We start from the raw sequence: 20,650 nt of genomic DNA, 5'->3' as shown, positions 1-20,650 counted from the left end.
ATATTTAGATATTTATATTTAAGTGATAATTAAAGCCTACCCAAATAAATAATAAAAAATCATGTGATAAATAGAATATACATATAACAAGCAAAGCACACACATTCTTACAATACATTTATTACATAATGGTATTCCCTTTACATGAAACAACGGTCTACTTGTCGGACTGAATGGGAACAAGGAGCATCAAAAAAAGGCACCTGATTTACAAAATCGAATTCAGAAAAATCCTAAACCAGCTCCAGCTCTTCCTGTGACTCCAGGTGTGTGTCCACATCCTCCATTGGCTCTTTTGCCTCGGCTCCACCCTCGGGCCCTCTCCCGTCCCCCTCGTCTTCCCCGTCCCCCTGGCTATTCATGGACGCTTCCAGCACGTCCTGGTCAGTGCTGGCCTTCTGGGAGTCACCTCCTTCCTCGTCCTCTTCGTCCTCAACGTCCATCTCGAACATCCTCACGTGCCTCAGGTTGGCACTCAGCTGGAGGAGGAGACGAAGAGCTACAGGTCACGGTTCCGTTTTAAGGTTCCCACCTCAAAAGGTTCTAGCTACACCTACAGCACAATCTGACTCGAACTGTCACCAGGACTCAGCTTGTCTCGACCTTTGACTCAGAACCCCTTCTCCACCTGGTCTACTCCCTTGTTTTGCCACTCAATACTTCTACAACAAATACTACTTTATACTACTACTAATACTTAATACTACTTTCAATTAAAAAGGCGAACCAGACATGTTGAGCTGAACCTGATGCTAGAGAAAGACGGGAGATACTGTAGGAGTCCGTTACCATTGACTTCTTAAGTCATGTATATCACTTGTATCCAAAGCAACTTGGAGGGAACTTTTAGATACACGTCATTAAGGAGCAGGGGGCATCAAGCTCAAGGATGTCTACAGGTATGTAGGTTGCAGACATCGGAGACCCAGAACCTTTTGTCTAGGATTTTGTCTATAACACCCTAGCCTACTAGGCTAGCCCCAGCCCCCTATAGATTAAAGAGAAACTTACCACACAGGCCACCTTGCGGATCCCGTTGACGGCCACAAACTGGGCCTTCATGTTCTCCAGGATCCTCCACTGGTTCTCCAGAACCAGAGCCTGGCTTGGAACAGAGCTGCTCTGCTGGTCCAGCCTGGCGATACAGGAAACACGGTTACATGTTACACGTCACCATGGTTCAGTCGAGTCTCCATGGTTACGCCCTGTCCATTGTTAAAAACTTAAGCTGTGCTATGATTGCTGCCAGCTCAATGCCAACGTTTGCTCTCTAACATGCACACCCACACACAGCTAACCTAACCCTAACACCCACCTGAGGGCAGGGTCCCAGTTGAACTCGTTCTGACAGCTGTGGGCAGAGCCAAGAGGAAGTTGAGCCAAGACACGCCCCCTGTCTTCCTCCCCCTCTGGGGCACACAGGACCACGGTCAGCATCTCGTCGTCATAGAAACGGGCATCCAGGCAGCTGTACACACAGTCGGGCCTGAAGAGGATGAAACTTGTATTTAGAGTTGAGAGAGAGAGAGAGTGTTTCCTTGTAAATCTGTGTGTTTTAGACGAAGGCTTGGTGGAGGAGAGAGGGGCGAACTAACTGGGCGTCGGCTGGTCCTCCGTTGTGTTGAAGCCCCGCACTCAGGATGTTACTAAGGTCCATGGACACCACGCTGTTGGCCACCGGTCTGTTGGGAGAGAGAGGTATATAGAGACAGACCGTCACACTGACACAGACCCCCAGACAGTTATAAATGCAGATAACGACTGACAAATACAAACGGACAAAGGCTGATAAACAATAAGCTAAACCATTTTATGTTCACAGAGAGAATTATATACACAAAAGGAAAGAAAGAGACAGATACACAAACACACATGCTTGTGTACATACAGAGAGACCAACTGATTCTCTGTGAGCGACAGATAGAACGGGAGACGTGGCCACACAGACACCGTCTGAACGCTACCTGTGGGGGTCTGTAGCCCTCCGCAGCATGTAGAGCTTACAGGGGGAACCCTCCGGCATGGTGAACACCACGTAGTGCATGTTGGCCTTCTTGTCGTTCCACCTGGAGACAAACACACAGTCAGCACACGCCCCTCACCAAAATGTCTACAGTGAGATCACACGACGTGGCCTGGTGCTGCTACGTACTGTGATGGAAGTTCAAAGAGACGAGGAGTGTTTTCAGAGCTGCAGAGAAGCAAAGAGTAACCATGATTCATTCAGTTAATGTCAACAATAGCACATAACCGTAGGGACATTTTGTGTAAAAATGATAAGAGTCAGTCCACACCTCTCTGGAACTGTGTAGAGGGGAATGAAGACCGCCTGTTTCACCGATTTCCCGATGACTTCCTGCGACAAATACAGACTGTTAACACGGAATATAGACAACAGTACACACAACAATATAGGACATAGGTGTAACCGACTGAGTGTATTAGCCAACCTGTGCTGCTGCCATTCTTATTAAATAATGGCATCATTCTTTATTCATACAGCACACAGGAGATGTTCATTTAAACACAGGGGGCTTTTAGATCTTACCGCTGGGTTCTGCAGGCAGCCTTCGATCACGCCCTCCATCATCCTCTTGACGAAGTGGAGAGACTTGTGGGGGTAGGAGGGGAACAGCAGGGGACTCTCTGTGCACACACACACACACACACACTTTGAGCGGGGTCACACACTGAGACCAAAGACACCAATGATACCTCTTTTCCACCAACATGAAACCGGTTCCGTCCCGGTTCACGCAAAAGATTTCTGAACCATTTTGAGCATCGTTTACAATATCCTCAATAATTAAATTGGACTTATAACCCGAAATGTAAGCTACCGACCGGAACCAAAAAAATAGCAGGTTTTCCATGACCTGAGGTGCGAGCCTCGACTACATCAGTGGGCGTGTCATTAACAGGATGGGAATAAAAACGTGTGCTACTACTAGGCCTGGGCAATAAAACAATAAATGATCGTATCGTGATAGACCTTTGATCAATATCAATATAAAACATGTTCAAAATATATATCGATAAGAGACCGGACCACCGAATCTAGCAGCTGGGTTTGTTACACAAACACGGTTCCATACTTCTTTACAATATTTGAGTGTTTTTCATCGTTGTTTCGACATTGGAGTATTTATCAATGAAGAACAGTGGAAGGTCGAATTAGGTGTTAAACAGAAGTGTTTAAATCCAGCGTGGTAATTCCTAGTCTTTTTAGGTCATTCAAATGATCAATAGTTATCGATATCGATCAATATGATCAAGTTATATCGTGATATGTCTTTCAGCCATATTGCCCAGGCCTACTACTGTTTACTCAGGTGTGGAGTGTGCAACGCCCTCCGTTGAGGACACATGCTTGATAACAATGGTTCCGCTCAAGACGCTCAAGGTTTCTAGATAGCTCCAAGGCTCCAAGAGTTTTAATGAATCATGTTTTATGAACCTCATCTCACAGGGTACCTTTCAGGTGGCTGCTCTCCTGTAGGAACTTGAGCCACTGGTTTCCTTTGGTGTTGGGCGGAGACACAAGGTCATCGTCTTCGTCTTTAAGATACTGTACGAGACAAACCTTGTATTAAAGACACTGGTCCTAGTAGCTCCAACACTATGAGCACTACCACAAAGCAAAGCCAAAGGGGATCCTTACCTGGCCCACTCGCTCAACGTTAAAGTACTTCCCTTTACGGTCGAACAGCTCTTCATTCTGTTGAATCACGCAACACTCCATAATTAGCATTCATTTGTAAACAGTTACAAACAGATGACGTCACTGATCCCAGGAACGTCACGATTACAGGAACAAGATGTCACATATCACAGGGCCGTGTGGTTTCTCTCACCTCACTGAAATGCTCGGAAAGGAAGTCAGCCACGAACGAGATGTCCTTCTGTGTCATCTAAGAGAGACGTTCAAATGAGTACAACGTGACATCAGAGATCTGGTTCCGTGGTCAGTGTTCCAGACGGGGGAGCGGATCGGTTCTCACCTTGTTGAGCTCCGGGGGAACGTGCTCCTCACACATCCTCAGCATCGCTGCAGGAAAATAGAGCAACGCAACCACACGCCTGTGAGTCCACACCCACCTCAAAGCCATCGAAGAGATGCAACGTGCATGGATTAAAATGATCGATGGGCGCTATATGCAAAATGTTTTTATGTGTCGTTCTGTGCATAGAAGAATATCCTGGATGATTCCCTCTACTATCCCGTCTGCCTTTAATGTGGAAGTGGATGTGATTGACATGCTGTTGGGACACACTCAACGCCATTATCATAGATAACTATCAAACCATTGAAGCTCTTACCCACATACAGCCAGCGAAAGAAGGCCTTGAAGTTCTTCATACTTTTGTCAATCACTCTGTGCGGAGAAACAAACTTGGTAACACAGAAGAAACCTGTACACGGACACTCTAAATGGAGAAATCAATGCAACTCACTGGAGCAGTTCATTAGCTTTCAGAGAGAAGGAGCCAACAGCAGTGATGGCATCTGAACACAGGAAGAAGAAAACCCCAATGGTGACATTAAGATATCTAATGATTTTATTAATGGTTTTGTTATGGTTGTTGTTGCCGTGATGTGTTGATGGTAACTACTGTAGCAGATTTGATGTGCGAGACCCAAGTATAGGGTTCTGTAGTGTTTGTTTCTAGTAGCGTTTTACTTGTGGTTACGGTTCCAGTGGGGGTGTGTTTGGTACCTTCTATAGCGGCTGCATTAAGACCCAGGGGCTCAAACTTATGTTTCCACAGACACATCCCTCTGACCTCACTGAGGTGGTACAGCAGAGCCTCAGAACCACTAGAGATAGAGAGTAAATAATTCATACAAGCGTTAATGGTATTTGTAAAGCCCCTTAAAATCACAGCTACCATCTGAAAGGGCTTCACAGGCCACATTCTACTACAAACCACTAACCTAAGCCCTCTGAGGACAAGGAGAAACCCGCCCAAACCCCTTTCTCGAGAAGGAACACAGAAGAGGAATCCCTCTTACGAAGGATGGCAAGTCTGGCAATAGGTGTCCAAAGGACAAAGATAAAGTAGAGTAGTAGTCTCACTACTGCTGTAGTGAGAGACAATTACCTCTGCAGGTGACTGATGACCAGCTTCTGTATGCTGCTATAGGACGACTCTATGGACTGGCCAAGCTTCTTCAGACCCTAGTGACAATCACCAGGTAACAGATATTATCTACTAATATAAAGTACTGTACTGGGCTGGATTTATAGATAGTGCCATGCAGATTATGTATATGTTGTGCATTATACATGCATGCATTCACACCTCTCTCTTACCTTGACTGTGAGCTGGCTCATAAGCAGGGCCTGTAATTCAGGGCTGCACACAAATACAGTTTGAATATGTATATTGAGGCTAAGGACACACAAACGTAACTGGCTGGCTAAAGGAAAGCAGGCCACAAAAGGGGCTAAGTCACACACACACACACCACATGGGTCACGCCAGGACCCTAGAAACTGAAACGTTTGTTTTTTTAAATCAGTTTTCTTGATCAATTTAATGAAGACAAACCATGCTGGGATCATCTCATGGACATCTTTTTTGTTGTCCTCCCATACAGCTTTTAAGTTTCTATGGTCCTGGTGTGACGCATGAGGTGGGCGTGACTTAGCAACTAAGACACATAACAGCATCTGCTGTCCTCTACAGGACATTATAGGTACTGCATCCTAAAATATTGACCAGACACCATCTGAGATTGCGCATTAACACTGTGTATGAGGATCATTAATCAAAAAGTAATGACGAAAATAATTCAGAGGTAATTAAATAAAACTAAATAATTCAATATCATTCGGAAGTCATGAATCAAAGATAACAAGGGATAAAAACTAATCAGAGATAATGAGGAAATAATGAACGATTACGTAGGTCATGATTCTCACCTCGACTGCCCCCAGAGTAACAGCTCTAGGAACTCATCCTGCACCTGGGTGTTGGTGTTCTTCTCCTACAAAGCACACCAAACAGCACACTTGTATGGTTCAGAAAGCAGGTCAACGTAAAGATTTGCCTTCCACCTACACTGCAGTTCATTGAAAATCAAGAAACGTAACGTTAAAGACGTGCTGTCCACCTGAACAAACTTGGTGAGGCGCAGGTCCATCTGCATGAGGATCTCCTCCCAGGCCTCACACATGCAGGTGAGGGAGAGACGCAGGTACTGCAGCAGCGTGGAGATGTGACTGAACTTCCGGGCCATCCTGGTCACCTCGGGCAGACAGTCCGACAGCAGCCCCGTGTCCAGCTGATCGTGCACAAGAACACACACACACGTACACACACACACACGAGACATAGTCAATGTGTGCCTCAGCCTTATGACTGATGATGAATTATGACTGATTACCACTGCTATTACGATGCACTAGAATAATCATTAAATACCACAATAAAACATTTACATTACTGTAGTGTATTATAAACAAAGACTACCATCATATCTTGTATATATTGTATGCTCTGTGTATATTTATTTATATTAGTCTATTATCAATATATTTAACGTCTCTTTTCATAGTTGGTACTTCCTTTCCTTTTCTACTGGGGGATCAATACATTATTATCTGATGTTACGTTACGTGATGTAAGGTCATCTTATGGGATGTCATTTTAACTGCAGGAGGAGCTTGTGAACCACCTGGACATAGCAGATCTCTGGGTCGTTGTCCACGGACCGGACCTCTGTGATGACCGACAGGGACTTGAGGTCCGTGGATAGACTGAGGCTGCGGCAGCTCCCCGGGACCTGAACACAGCAGCAGTGATAAACGGATCAGGAGGCCCACGAGGGGAGTCACCAAATGAGAACCGAGGTAGAGATCCCTCACCTTGTCGAGCGTTGCGATCCGGTACATTCCGTACGCATAGAGCTCCACGCAGCCCGAGGCTCCGCCCACCACCAGGATGTTGAGTCTGCATAGGAGGAGTAGGGGGAAGGGGGTAGGAGGTTCAGCATCAGTCCAACTGAGTAGTTGATATTCAAGTTCAAGCTGTTGGTTTGCAGTCTGATTGTTTAGTAGAGCATAATTAGAACACATTCAACTGGCGGTTTTGCACAACATCCCTATTTACAAAGTTTCATTTGAATTAACCAGAAGTTTTGCCACAACGTACCTGACGTCACCCAGAAGGTTCATGATCTCATCCGATTTCTCCTCGCTAAAATAGATGAACCCAAAATGACACACAGTTATGATTCAGGAATATCTCCCATATGATTGATTGAAACGAATGTAACTTGTGTTGTGAAAGCATTAACCTTTTGCATACCTGAATATATTTGATGTAGTACTGTAACTGGGGTGGGGAAGGCGAGCAGAAATATGTTTTAGTGTATTTGGTACACAAGGGACTCATATCTTGGCGGTGAATACTCACACTGACAACATTTTATTCAATTTATGTATTTGTAGTTACCTTTTTGGAAGTGCTGGTAATTTAGGAAGAAAAAGTTTGGATTCATCTTCAGAGTTGTAGAAGGAACTGAGGACACTGGAAGACATGGGCCAGGTGTAACTGTAAATATCAACCTATATATATCTATGGTATCATCATTTATATCAATGGAGGCTTGTTGCGTCTACCTGCTCTCCTCCACCACCTCCATCCAGTGCATGCAGGACACGGCATTCTCCACCGTGAACAGGTGGAGAATCTCTGCCTTCTCCACATCACACAGGACAACCTGCTTGGTGTCCCCCAGGGCAAAGGCCAGGACTGTGGGCCAGAGGGGCCACAGTGACAGTAAGGTTACATGACAGTAGGGAAGCGGGAGAGAACAGGTGATTTGGTAAGGGCAGATTAGATCGTCCTACAGGCCAGGGTCCTAGCTAGCTGGTTGTAGAATTGTGTGGTTGATGAAGTGTGGATGTGTGTGTGTGGCTGCATGTGTGAACAAACGTGAGGAATACCTCGATATGGTTCTGGTCGATATTATGGACTGCCATTTATGACCAGTAAACATAATAAATAATTGGAAATAAATCGCTACATTACTTAGAAATCTTTAAACAGAATCCTAGTTCCTTACTCTTGCCGTCTGGCCTCCAGGCCAGAGCAGTGATCTCCTTTCCTGTGTGCTCTGTGGCTGGGAGGCTCCACACTCTGTGGAAGTTGGCCAGCCGATGTAGCAAAAGCTAGAGAGAAGACTCTGATTAAACTACTAATAACGATAACATTCTTTATAGAGAACTAGACATTAGACCTACTTCTCCAGATGTATTGGCGAGGGCGATGAGATCTCTTTTGGGGGACCATGCCATGCAAAGCACGGGGTTGGGGAGCTGCTTTTCCCCAACTTGCCGAAACGCAGGCATCGTTCCGGCTGGGAATTCTAGGGGGAAATGACAATGGCATTTTACACGAGACAACCTCACAACCACATACAGCATAGAACAACCGTATATGTTTGATTCAGCATTGTTTACTATCTTTGCAGTCTTTGTGTTGTAATCCACGGAAGCCGATCAGTATATTGCTCCATTGAATAGTTGGTAATAAGCGAGCTTATAAGGACCTGACAGTATTTTTTTGCGTCAATGCAGACCACTTGTCAGTTCTATATAGAGCTCGTAATAACACAGGAACTACATTTATTACCGCAATAGTTGGTCAGCATACCTTGAATCAGTCAGAATACCTTGAATCGTACGCGCGTTAACTCGTGAGGCTCTATTAACTTACATATACGCCATTAAATCAAAGTTGTAGGTTGATAAACCTCAATCTGACAGCCCTGCCTAATTTCATGCTAACGTCCACACACTGCTAAATCAGCTAGAAACCCAGGAGAAATCCATATCTTACCACGACCACAGTGCAACTGAAGACAGAAGAGAGAGGATTTGAATCACCTAAATATAGCCTGCGAACTAAATACGAAAGATGTTCATCTTGATTGGACACTTTGTTTTTTACAATTCCGCGGACAGCGCCATCTTTACCCCTCGACCAATGGCTGTAGAGAAACGGAAAGAAGAACGGACAAACCTAACCAGGACGCCAGAGCTCATTCAACAATATCAAATGACTTACAAATACAATTTATTCACGTCCCAGAGGATTAGAAGAAACAACTTTTAATATTATTGTGAAATTACATTTATTTATATTGTGATATTAAGTCAGATATAGAAATACTGGCATACACATTATATAAATGCTGTGTGTTGAAATATAAATACATTTTTGGTTACATACATCTGGTTATTTTTACCTGACGGTCGCAGTGGGATAATTCCCTTATTTCAAAATAATGTTATTGCAACCTGATAGGCTACTTGCCAAAAAGGGTGTCACGTGTGTGAGTGAATGCATGCACGTGTCTGCAAGCATGCACGTGTGTGTGTGTGTGTGTGTGTGTGTGTGTGTGTGTGTGTGTGTGTGTGTGTGTGTGTGTGTGTGTGTGTGTGAGCGGTATTTATCTGTATCAGTAGATAACTGGAGCCAGAATAGCAGTGAGAGAGTGATAGGAGGCCACAAATAGACTAAGTGTGGCAGTGAGAGTCAGCTCATCTGTGCCCCTCTCAACCGCTGGCCGGCCATTATAGCTATTTACATCAAATTGACTGACCGTTGCACTTTGTTGCTTTTAGCTCTTATGTTTAATTCAGAATGTTGAGCTATTTCTGTACCTTGGGTCTTAACCAATATGCATTTAAATTGAGACATTTAGGGAATTTGACAGACGCTTTCATCCAAAGCGACTTACAATCAGTACATTTGTCAGTACATTTGTCAGAAGAAGGTGAAACAATATATCGCTGTCGGTACAGTAAGGATGTTCATAGAACCAAGTGCAAGCACTAACAATCTCCAGGTTAACCCATTCCCCGTATGCGATCGCAATTGTGTATGATTCATTCTCAGCCTCACTTGTACGTCACTATGAATTAAGGTGTCTGCTTAGTATCTGAATGTAAATACCACAACAACTGACATGTAATAACACAACACAATAACACAACAACCCAGTATAGTCTTTTAAACCCTTATGATTGTCGAGGGGAGAGGAATCAACAGTTTTGAATACTTTTTAGTACTTGATCCGGACGGTCGTCTGCATGTCTGCAGGTTAGCACAGGGTGAATGCAGAAAGCAGCTCAGTGCTAACCCTGAGGTCAGGACCTCCTGTCAAAGAGCTAAAGTGAGAACATGCTCCCCTCCCAGTAAAGGCACCTTCCCCACTCAATACCACGATCTGTGTTAGAATAGCCGAAGTGCAGGGCTAGCTGGGCCATCTGCTAGTACTATAGTCACTACTGTCTTGTCCCATTATCACATTAGCAAGTAGCTGAATATTGTATGACCTACAATTGGATCAAGTCATCATGTAGCGGGCTTGACATGTGTCCATTTACACACAGGGATGTTGATGTTTGGAAAATCATGGTGTAGACCATAATGAACCTGACACACAGACACACACACACACACACACACACACACGCATTCACAAAACCTAACAGACGCATTTACACAAAAGCACAAGCATTCACAAAAACATAACCATTCATTCTCATAAACATATGAGCACACACACACACACACACACACACACACACACACAGATGCATTCACCCACCCACCCACTCACACAAACACAATCCAAAAAATACACACAAACAAACACGCATACACCCCCACACAAACACACACACCGAGATATTACACAAGTGGCCTACTCCCCATATGCTACCTTTTCCCTCCCTCCCTCCCTCCCTCCCTCCCTCCCTCCCACCCTCCCTCACCCTCCCTCTCTCTCTCTCTCTCCATCAAAGTGTGACTCTCTGTGAAACCTGAGCTTGGCCCAAATATAGCCCCACACAGCGAGCCATCGGCCCAGGGACAGATGGGTCGGGCAGGCCACCGACCAGACCACACAGTCCAACGTCCGGACCCAGCGCTCTCTGTCCTCTCCACCCGGGCTAACACCAGCACCAGCACCCACCACCGAATGAAATAAGAATTAATTTAAAAAAAGATCAATCCTGGAAAAAACGACATCAGACAGAAGCGGTTAGATAAATCTCCCACCTTTAGGTGAGTTGCTCTTGTGCTTTCTTTCGTTTACTTTGACAGACATGTTTTCGGTGGGCGGTTAGTTTGCCTGGTTTAGGTCAGGTAGGCGATAAGTGATTTTTTAGCCCAAACCTGTATTCACTTCTTATATAGGATGTGCAATTTAAAACTAATTACAGCAGTCAAAGACGTTATGTTCGACTTATTTTTCAGAATTTTATATTTTCCGAAAGGCAAAATTAGTATTTTATTGTCCGCTGTTTGCGTTCTAAACCATATTCGTGAATTCAAATCTTACACTTAAAACATCGATTCACAGATTCTTATCGAATGCACTTTCAATTCATTAGACTTTATGTGTGCGAGCAAAAATAGAAGATGAGCCTGACTGACTGCTGTCGGGCTTAGTTTGCTGGGTGACCAGCAAGGCCCGGCCGCCACTCATTCAGTCGATGCTACTATTGAAATTCTTCCGTTTCCATTCATATTGTATCACCGCACACTGCTGTTCACATGGTTCACCTTTAGGAGATGTATGAACCTGGTACCGGTCCGTCCGCTGTGTGCCCCCCGAGTGTAGCCCTGTTTTCCCCCCGCTGCGTCTCACTCTTCTGCGGCGTCTGACTGGCGTTCTCTGAAACGTACCCCGCGGGATTAAAAATAACAACAGCTGCTGAGCACAACGCCATCAGTGACACTCACCCTCCTATCTTAACCCCCAAACAGACAACCACACCCCCCCCCCCGACACACACACACACGCACACACACACACACGCACACACACACACACACACACGCACACACACACACACACACACACACGCACACACGCACACACACGTATATATCAACCGTTCGAGCACAGTCATTTCCCATAAACTGTCTGGCACGTGTACAATGTAGGCTGATGTCTCACAGTCCCAAAGTATCACAAGGTACCATTCAACGTATCAGCGTTTAAATGTTACGATGATGTCCATCGTCTTAATGATCTAAAACATAATCATAAACTTATTTGGGCTTACACCATGTGTAAACCGATATAAATGTATTACCTTCTGAAGAAAAACCTACTGCAGTGCCTGTGACTGTGACTGTGGGAAACAGTTACAGTTAAGCATGAGAGTTCCAGTATGGGTCAGCACTGGAAAAGCACCAATAGCCCTAGACCCTTACTCAACACACCCAGTCCAGTGTAGACCAGTCCTGCTGCACTGTTGTTGCTGTGACAGCATCAGCCGGTTGCCTAAGTTGTTGTGACCTCTATGAGTCTGACTACACACCAGCCAGTAGTTTGGTCAACAGGGCAGTGACTTCCAATGGAGGAACACATACTCGTCAATCATACCGTCCTACTTTCTGGAATCCCCCTATCCCCCCCCCCATCTGATAACCTTGGTATGTTCCAAGTTGTGCCCCTGGTTTTTGGGATGATGTTTGGATTGTAATTCAAGCGGAAAGTAAGCCTTCAATAGCCTGGAAATCCAGACCCACATCTAGAAATCTGTAGGGTCTGGCAACGAGAATGAAAACGAAATTGGCCCAACTTGAGGGGCGGCACCAAGCGTGCATTTGAAAATATCACTGCACGCAATTGGATAACACTACGACCAATCAGAAGAATACAAGCGGTATCCAGACCAGCAGAGCTAAGCAATAGATAAGACTCTTGCCGTATACGGTCGGTAAAACAGCAACGCTTTTGGCCCGCCTTTATCAGATACATCGATGTGATTGGTTAATGTTCTGGGCCAGGGGAATCGGGGAGTGAGTATATTGCTTGTTCCCAGAGTGACTCGCTGAGCAAATTCAAATTGTGCTCTCGTGAGAACTCTGGATTTCCAGTGTAAGCCTTCAATGCAATGTACCGACAATTGACAATACTATCAGTTTTTCTATTTTTGATCCATGGGCTTTGTTCTTTCTTTCTTTCTTTTATTTACACACACACACACACACACACACACACACACACACACACACACACCAAATGCTTTATGTTTGTGTTGACCTGTTAGAGTAGAGTGTTTGTGGTAAGTGAGTGCCTTTGTGTGTGTTGATTAGGATGATGATGTGTTTGTGTTTGTCTAAACGTTGTTTACAAGGGGTGTGTCTCTATTTACCTGTTCAGTGAGGCTGTGTTGACATGTTGTCAACACAGAGTTGGGTGTGTGTGTGTGTGTGTGTGTGTGTGTGTGTGTGTGTGTGTGTGTGTGTTCACTGTGCATTTGTGTTCACTGTTGTTGACTGAGGGCGTGTCTGCTTTGCAGGATGCAGGACGGGAGTTGGACTCAGCCCCTCCCATCTCTGCTGCAGAAGGACCATGCAGGGGGCGGGGCTTCTGACCTGGACGGGGGCGTGTTTTCCGAGGCGTCCTCCGACGGGGACCTCTACCTGGACCCTCCGTGCCCGCTGGACGCCGACGACGGGGACTTTGCCGACCTGACCGCCTTCCTCAGCGCGGATGAGATCAACCTCAGTCTGGATCTGGCCCGAGAGGCCTTCGGGGACGAGCCTGAAACGTCTCCCAGGCCCACGCAAGAGGAGCCGGTTCTCCATGCCTCCCACTCCTTCCACTCACCCCCCTCCATCCCCTCTCCCCCCTACGTCCCCTCTCCCCCCTCCGTCCCCTCGCCCCCCCCGATTCCCTCACTCCCCTCCATGCCCAAGTTCTCCATTCCCATCTCAACCCCCGACCACCAGACCAAAGCCTTCCCTCAGGACACCTCCGCCATGGCCTCCGCCAGCCAGAACGCGCTCTTCAGCAGAACGCTACATACCTCCGGCGAGACGCCTCAGCCCTCGGCAGAGAAGTTTGTGTGCCACCGGTCCATCGCTCCGGTCTATAAGCAGGAGGGGCCCCGGCTGCTCCACCAGGGCCTGGAGCTCAGCGACCGCGTGCCGTCCGCCACGGAGTTCTGCAGCCGGGCTGCCTCCTTCATCGAGGAGCTGTCCTCCCTCTTCAAAGGCCCCCCCGGTCGCCCCGAGCAACCGGTGGGCGAGGAGGAGTCGTCCTCCCCCGACAGCGGGTACCTGTCTCCGAGGAGCCAGCGGATGCCACCGGTGGGTGCCGTCTCTGTCCTGCCCCCTCAGCCCCCCCAGCCCCCCCAGCCGCCCCAGCCGCCCCAGCCACCTCAGCCGCCCCCCCAGCCGTCCTCCACCTCCGGGGGAAGCATGGAGCAGCAGGGACCCCCGGGCTCAGCGGAGCCTGTGGGGTACCAGACCTCTGGGGGGGGTCAGAACCAGAAGGGAGCCCTGTCCCCGCCCGTCTTCACCCAGAAGCTGAAGAGCCAGGAGGTGTCCGAGGGAAGCCCCATTCAACTGGAGTGCCGGGTCGGGGGCAATCCACTGCCCCTCGTTCGGTAAGGTTCAACCTCTCCTCAACTCAGATTAATGCCTTTTCTGCTCAGGTTTAATATGGACTAGATTTAGAGTAAGGCCTTGAGTCTAGTCAGGTCTAGTCAGTTCTAGAGGAAGATGACTGAGCTTAATGTAGCTGTTTCCACTCGCAGTACTTATTGGCCAATACTACAAAGGGGTCTCTGAGCAAGGCAGTGGTTATTACTGAATGTGTGTGTTTTGGATGTGAGTGTAATTGTAGTGACTAGTACATGTTCACACAGCAAATTAATGCTTACTTGCTCTTTGTTTTCTGTCAGTTTAATAGCCAAATATTAAATATTAACGATTTCTTATAACTTTCATAAGAAATCGATTGATCTGGTTGACCAAAGCCTGGCAATGTTAGTTAAGTGATTATTTGGGGACAGACACATTGTGTGTTGTAAAGTTGTACCTTCCTTCTAAAAATGTTTCTTATGTACAAATTGTTATTGCTATTCCACTGTGCTTGTGCGCTTTCTCTGTGATAATGAAACCCACAGTTACAAGATGGACAGTTATGAGTTATGCAGAAGATTCCAGGCGAACTCTGGGGAACTCCCGGTTCACTGTCTAAGGCGGTTTTAAGAAAAATACTCTCTGTCCACATTCAGAGAACTTCACTTGACATATGCACCATGCATAATCTGTCATGTCACTGAACTGCATTAACACCAGGTTAATTCAGAGATAACTCGCCCACGCTAGCGTTATATCTGCCCATTGGGCACTTATCGCTGTCCGAAGCTCCTCTGGAAGGAGGGATCCCTTCTAAAGGTTTCCTCCCTTCATCTTAGTGGTTTTCCGTGTCCTTTAGAGGGCTGAGTGCTTGGGGCTGGTGTAAACTGAGAGCCTGTCAAGCCTTTTGACACTGTAAGAGCGGTTAAAGGGGTACCGTACCATCATGCTTATGTGTTTCTCATATCAGATCGTACTGCTTCATACTGCTTCGTTTTCGTGTTGTGGGTCACAAGCATCTACTCCGTCTCTGCGAATATATTGCAGAAAAGTTGGGCCATTGACGTCATTGGTCCAGCCTTTGCGTTGAATCAGTACTCTCTCAAATTAGAAAATAGTGTGGAGTGTGACTGGCTATACAAACAACAACAAGACTTGAAATTGATTTGATATCAGCTAGCCACTTGCAGCGAGCAGCTAACAGCCCAGCAGCTAACAGAGGTGATCTGGGTTCAGATCGGCGCTGTGTTGACAAGCAGCCCCGCAGACCACCTGCTACGGTCACCAGGGGACTTCCAGACCTTATCCAAGAGGGCTTTTGTCAATCCCACTCGCCGGCCAATCGGAAAACCAGACCCGCGGCAGTTGAAGGAGCTTCAGTTGGGGATGTACCAACCGACACTACACAACCCCGTCCCTATCCCACAACCCACCCCACCTCGCACACACTCACGGTAACTCATACCAGTCCATCGGTAAAAATACCCCCCCTCGCCTCTCTTGTTTCCCAGTGTATCATTTTTAATACCAGGTCGACCTCTTTTCTGTTTACTACAAAGTCTTGCAATAACTACTCTAAGCACTCGGCAATCTTATTTATAAATGACATTCCTATCCCTCTGTACGTCTCTCTCTCTCTGGGAACTCTTGGTTGACTGAAGTTTTATGTTATCCTATATTTGGAGTTGATTATGATGCATTTTTGAATTGGTTGTGTAAGTTAGGTCAGGAGGCTACAGATTAAAGACGTGCCTTTGGGTGATGTTTGCCCTCTCCTGTGGCCCATTGGGGGGGGGGGAAGCTCGTTCCTGAAAGTATTAATAGTTTCCAGGCCAACAGGAGCCTCGGTCTGGAATGCTGGCAATGCCATGACCGGGAACTTTCCCCATGTCAGGCCTTCCCCACACCTTCTTCACCATAATGTCGGTAGAAAGAAGTGTTTTTCACCCCAAGAGAGATACGAGCAATGCCCAACTGGGGCAGAAATGCCTGCATGTAGACGAGGGAACAGACAGAGACAAACTGAAGAAATAACAGCCTCTGTTTGTTTGTGTCCAGTTTATTTATACAGCACCATTATCACAATTACACAGCCTCAATGGGCCCATATTATACTAAACACTGCATAACCCTACGCCCAGAAGGGAAAGGAAAAACTCCCTAAAGAAGCTGTTGGAAACGATAGAATTCACTAGCAACGAAAGAAATATAGGCCTACAGTACAAAAATGACAATTACAATTAAACTATTAAATTATCCGTTGGAGCGAGGTGTTGCTAAGGTGTGTGGTTTAAAGTACATACTTCTTTTAACCATGTGATCTGACAGTATGTATACAGTAATCTACAATGCCCCAAATACAGATTGTCAACTTGCTCTAGTGTGATTCTGTAGGAGCCTGTCGATGGAGAACCATATAACAGTTGATAACAATGATTCCACATAAAGAACAGCGGTCAATATTTTGGGGTAAGAGCATGCAGTGTCCTCCATGAACGCTAGAGGGCAGCAGGGCCGCATTCTCTTTCTACACGAGACTTGTCACTTCTCAAAGTAAAACCGTTACAATATCTAAATAGAGAAAACAGCATGGGTCAGACGTTATCTTTAGAATATGAACATAACCATCTTCTGTCTCCTGTCGGTCCTCAACCTACAGAAGTTAAATGTGTCAGGATAGTATTTTTAGTTTGGTGTTATACATGCAGGGAATGCAGTAACCTTTAGCAAAGCCATATTATATTTCCATTGTTGGAGCCAAAAGTAGTTCAGATGATAAACTGTCAACTAATCTTAGTAGCAGGGCAAAGGATTTACTGAAAGACATGATGCTTGTGTGTGTGTGTCGTGTGTGTGTGTGTGTGTGTGTGTGTGTGTGTGTGTGTGTGTGTGTGTGTGTGTGTGTGTGTGTGTGTGTGTGTGTGTGGTCTATAAGGCATGCTCTTTGTATTTATAATTTCTGGCAATACCCTTCGATAGTGGTTGATACAATACACTGCGATGAGAACATGATGGTCATATTGTGTGGGCTTCTGCGTACACGCTACTATTAAGTCATGAAGCAGATGCTTTTATCCACAATAACTTCAACGTGTACTTTCTTACGATGGACTTGCTCAAGGGGTGCCTACAGGTCAGCATGCGGACACTGGGATTCAAACCTAGCACTTTTCAGCTGAGAGGCGAACACCGTTGCCATGACGCTAACCTCCTATCCCCACAGACACGGGGGATCTTGATGTAATGGTTGAGCAATATAAAGGCTGTCGTTCTCCACATGAGAGGTCCGGTAATGTGAGCGAGAAAGAGACTCAGCTGTCCTCCTTCCCCGTGGGGGGTTTGCCGTGTTTAACGGCCGAGGAAGTTACTCTCCGTTGAAATACTTCCTTGTCTCTCATTTATTTTTATGTTAGCACTTGTAAAACCCACTTTCTGTGTTGAGCCTGATTACACAAGGCCTATTTAACAATTATCCCCCACTATTCACGGAGCCTGAGGTATTTTTTGACGTTTTGATATATACTGCACGTGAACACTCCAAAAATAAACAAGATAACACTTTTTCTTGTATTTTTTTCCTCTGAAACACTTGCAAAGGGGGAGATTTTGCGATGAAAACCATATCCCGAGTTTGAGATCTCAATCATGGGGTATCGCCCAATATCCCGAGATAGCGAACCAATTGAATTGCGCCATCTTAGGAGGTTCACGTGTAGCATGTACTAATACTGTTTAGACATGTGGGTTTGGATTTCGTCTCACACTTTCTTTATGCATGCAAACAGGCACCTGTGTGTGTGAGTTTTTGGTTGCGCTCTCTCTGCACATCTCTCTGCACTGAGTTCTAACCCTCAATCCGCCTCTGGAAAGCCTCTCCTGGCTCCTCTGGGCTGCCAGATTTTGCCACACATCCTCACCTCCACGTTCATCCATAACAGAGGCCAGGAATCTATGGTTCTTCTTCTTCTCGTACTTGTGCCAAGTACGGCTTCACAAGGCTGAAGATAGTTGATATTACTACTTTTACATTTTATACTACGCAAAAGAATTTATAAATGCCTTTCTACATTTTCACTTGGCAGGTCCAGGTCAAATGCAACATCTATTCACCATAATACCATAATCTACAATCAGAGTAGATTATGAACTGCCAGAAAAGGGAATACGACAAGGCATTGTACGTTCCTGCCTAGATAGTCACGTCTACTTTCAAATGAATTCATATCTTCCCTAAAAAGGTGGTGATGATGATTATGTAAATCGGTCTGACGCTCCTCTAACAGCCATTTCAAGCAATCACATTTCTATGGCTGTGCCAACGGAAAAGGCTCCCGACCCCTGACCCAGAATAGCGTGTGGCTTGCAGCTGGGTGTGGCCACCGGTAGGTGTGGCTTGTGGTACTACGGGGGTGTGTCCTGCCGTGGGTCATGGTATGTGGAGTGCTTTGGCCATGACCTGTTGTGGGCAAGGTCTGTTATGGTTCAAATCAAATTGCGGCCTGTGTTGGCTGTGGTCTGTGGTGTCCACGGCCATAGCCGCTTTTGAAGAGGAAAAGGCCCTACATTGCTTTGGGATGTGGACTTGTGTAGCGTAAGTCTAGTGTATAGTATGGTGTGCTGTTGTGTAGTGTAGTGTAGTGTGTATTATAGCGTGGTGTAGTGTAGTGTCATGAAGGGAAGTCATTTTTACTGAGACTGCTTCAACTTGGAGTGTGTTGCTTATTATAGTGATGTGTGTTGCTTATAGTGACGTGTGTGTGTGTGTGTGTGTGTGTGTGTGTGTGTGTGTGTGTGTGTGTGTGTGTGTGTGTGTGTGTGTGTGTGTGTGTGAATGAATGAATATTCATTCTTACTAGATTGACTATGACTATTAACAATGCTGTTGACGCAAACAACCGCATACATGAACATCTGAGAAATACGATTTGTGTGTCTGTGTTATGTCTGTATGCTTGTGTTTGTTTGTATGTATGTGGGTAAGAATTGTCTGTACAATACAATTGATGTGTGAAGTCTGGATCGAACCAAGCTGTGTCTGATTCCTCACTCCTGACATGATTACAGTTCCAATCCAAGCAAAGGAATTGCCAAGACCCTGTGGGTGGCTATTCTAAGGTTATTGGGTCCTGATAATCCCTCCCTGCTTTAAAGCTTGTGATGGAGCCAACGTGTGTTTGAGTTGGAGAACAACAACAAGTGGTCGCTTGGTTTGATCCGAACACACAAACACCCAACTGCAATGAAATCACACAAACCCGTTTCTCAGGCGACTAGTCGAATTTAACCTCAGATAGGTTAAAAACATGCGCAAACACACACACTATCACTCCCACTTTTATTTCCCTTCAAAAACAAGAAGGATTGTTATTTAACTGAACCTCATATTTTTGAGATGAAACCTGAACCTTGGTAAAACAGGTGTAACTTATCAACCTCTGAACTTTACTTCCACAAATGTAAAGTTCCTTCTCAAAAGGGCAAAAAAAAGCCTCCTGGCCATCTATTGCCTTGACCCCCAGGCCAGCGCGCAGGTTATCTTAGTAACACTAGCTTCATCCTCAGACATTAACAAGTGACCGTTTGATGACTCATGACATAGCATAGCTGCTATGCTAATCGCTTGGCCTGCATTTGCACAGCCTCCCTTGTAAGCCTCCGACGAAACAGGGCTTGTTTGATCTCTACAGGGGAGGACGGAAAATGATTGGAAAAATGATCTGTGATGAAGAAAGTAATGAAAAATGGGTTAGCTGTACATGGCGGTGGGTGACATCACAATGATGTCACGGGATCTCAATGAGCTCCCCTGAGTTATGCTTAAGTAATGATCTGGGAGGAGTGGAGCAGGCCCTCATATACTTTAGTGGATCTGCGCCGGACCCATTTGGCAGTGTCGTAACAGCTCATAGGCGGGGATGTCTGAGTGACAGGGAGCCAAGTGGTCAGTTTTATGGATTCTGTTGTGCCGATGTGAAGTTGTCAGTGTGACGCATAAGCTAGTTCACACATCACTGACAACCGCGTGTGTGTGTGTGTGTGTGTGTGTGTGTGTGTGTGTGTGTGTGTGTGTGTGTGTGCGCGCGCGCGTGCGTGCGTGCGTGCGTGCGTGCGTGCGTATGTTTGTGTTTTATATTTCGTTTTCATATCTGCATTTTTGTGGTTTCATTCTTAGTGTACCCAAAAACCCATGAAGGATAGGCCCATATAGACTTCTTCTTTCTCTGTCTCATGTCTCTACCTGCCT

At 45.9% G+C, this 20,650-nt stretch overlaps 2 protein-coding genes across 3 annotated transcripts in view; one reads left to right on the top strand and one right to left on the bottom strand.

Moving 5' to 3' along the window:
* Positions 1-233: 233 nt before the first annotated feature.
* On the bottom strand, positions 234-11,703 carry anapc4 (anaphase promoting complex subunit 4; the record flags this gene model as incomplete). Of its 2 annotated transcripts, none has more annotated exons than XM_084473018.1 (28): positions 11,587-11,703; positions 8,253-8,377; positions 8,075-8,180; positions 7,629-7,761; positions 7,462-7,536; positions 7,315-7,341; positions 7,159-7,203; positions 6,873-6,957; positions 6,683-6,790; positions 6,119-6,289; positions 5,928-5,992; positions 5,316-5,358; positions 5,104-5,180; positions 4,719-4,819; positions 4,456-4,507; positions 4,321-4,376; positions 4,002-4,048; positions 3,855-3,911; positions 3,662-3,718; positions 3,475-3,568; positions 2,549-2,646; positions 2,295-2,356; positions 2,153-2,191; positions 1,965-2,066; positions 1,596-1,682; positions 1,316-1,486; positions 1,012-1,135; positions 234-479 (listed from the first exon to the last, which is right to left on the bottom strand). In XM_084473018.1, the coding sequence occupies exons 2-28, from the start codon at positions 8,358-8,360 to the stop codon at positions 234-236; spliced, it is 2,436 nt and encodes an 811-aa protein (XP_084329144.1). In that variant the 5' UTR covers positions 8,361-8,377; positions 11,587-11,703. The 2 variants fall into 2 exon arrangements, with proteins under 2 accessions (XP_084329144.1, XP_084329143.1); XM_084473017.1 differs by lacking the exon at positions 11,587-11,703 and adding an exon at positions 8,851-8,987.
* palld (palladin, cytoskeletal associated protein) overlaps positions 10,941-20,650 on the top strand; it is a 29,184-nt gene continuing 19,474 nt past the window's right edge. The window contains 2 exon segments of the mRNA XM_084472952.1: positions 10,941-11,085; positions 13,338-14,429. Coding sequence (XP_084329078.1) covers positions 13,339-14,429 — 1,091 coding nt within the window. The 5' untranslated portion in view covers positions 10,941-11,085; position 13,338.

This window comes from Micromesistius poutassou (genome assembly GCF_964030765.1).
Source record: "Micromesistius poutassou genome assembly, chromosome: 9".
NCBI lineage: Eukaryota > Metazoa > Chordata > Actinopteri > Gadiformes > Gadidae > Micromesistius > Micromesistius poutassou.
The sequence above is the reverse complement of the archived record's forward strand: the minus strand, read 5'-3'. Positions and strand labels throughout refer to the sequence as shown.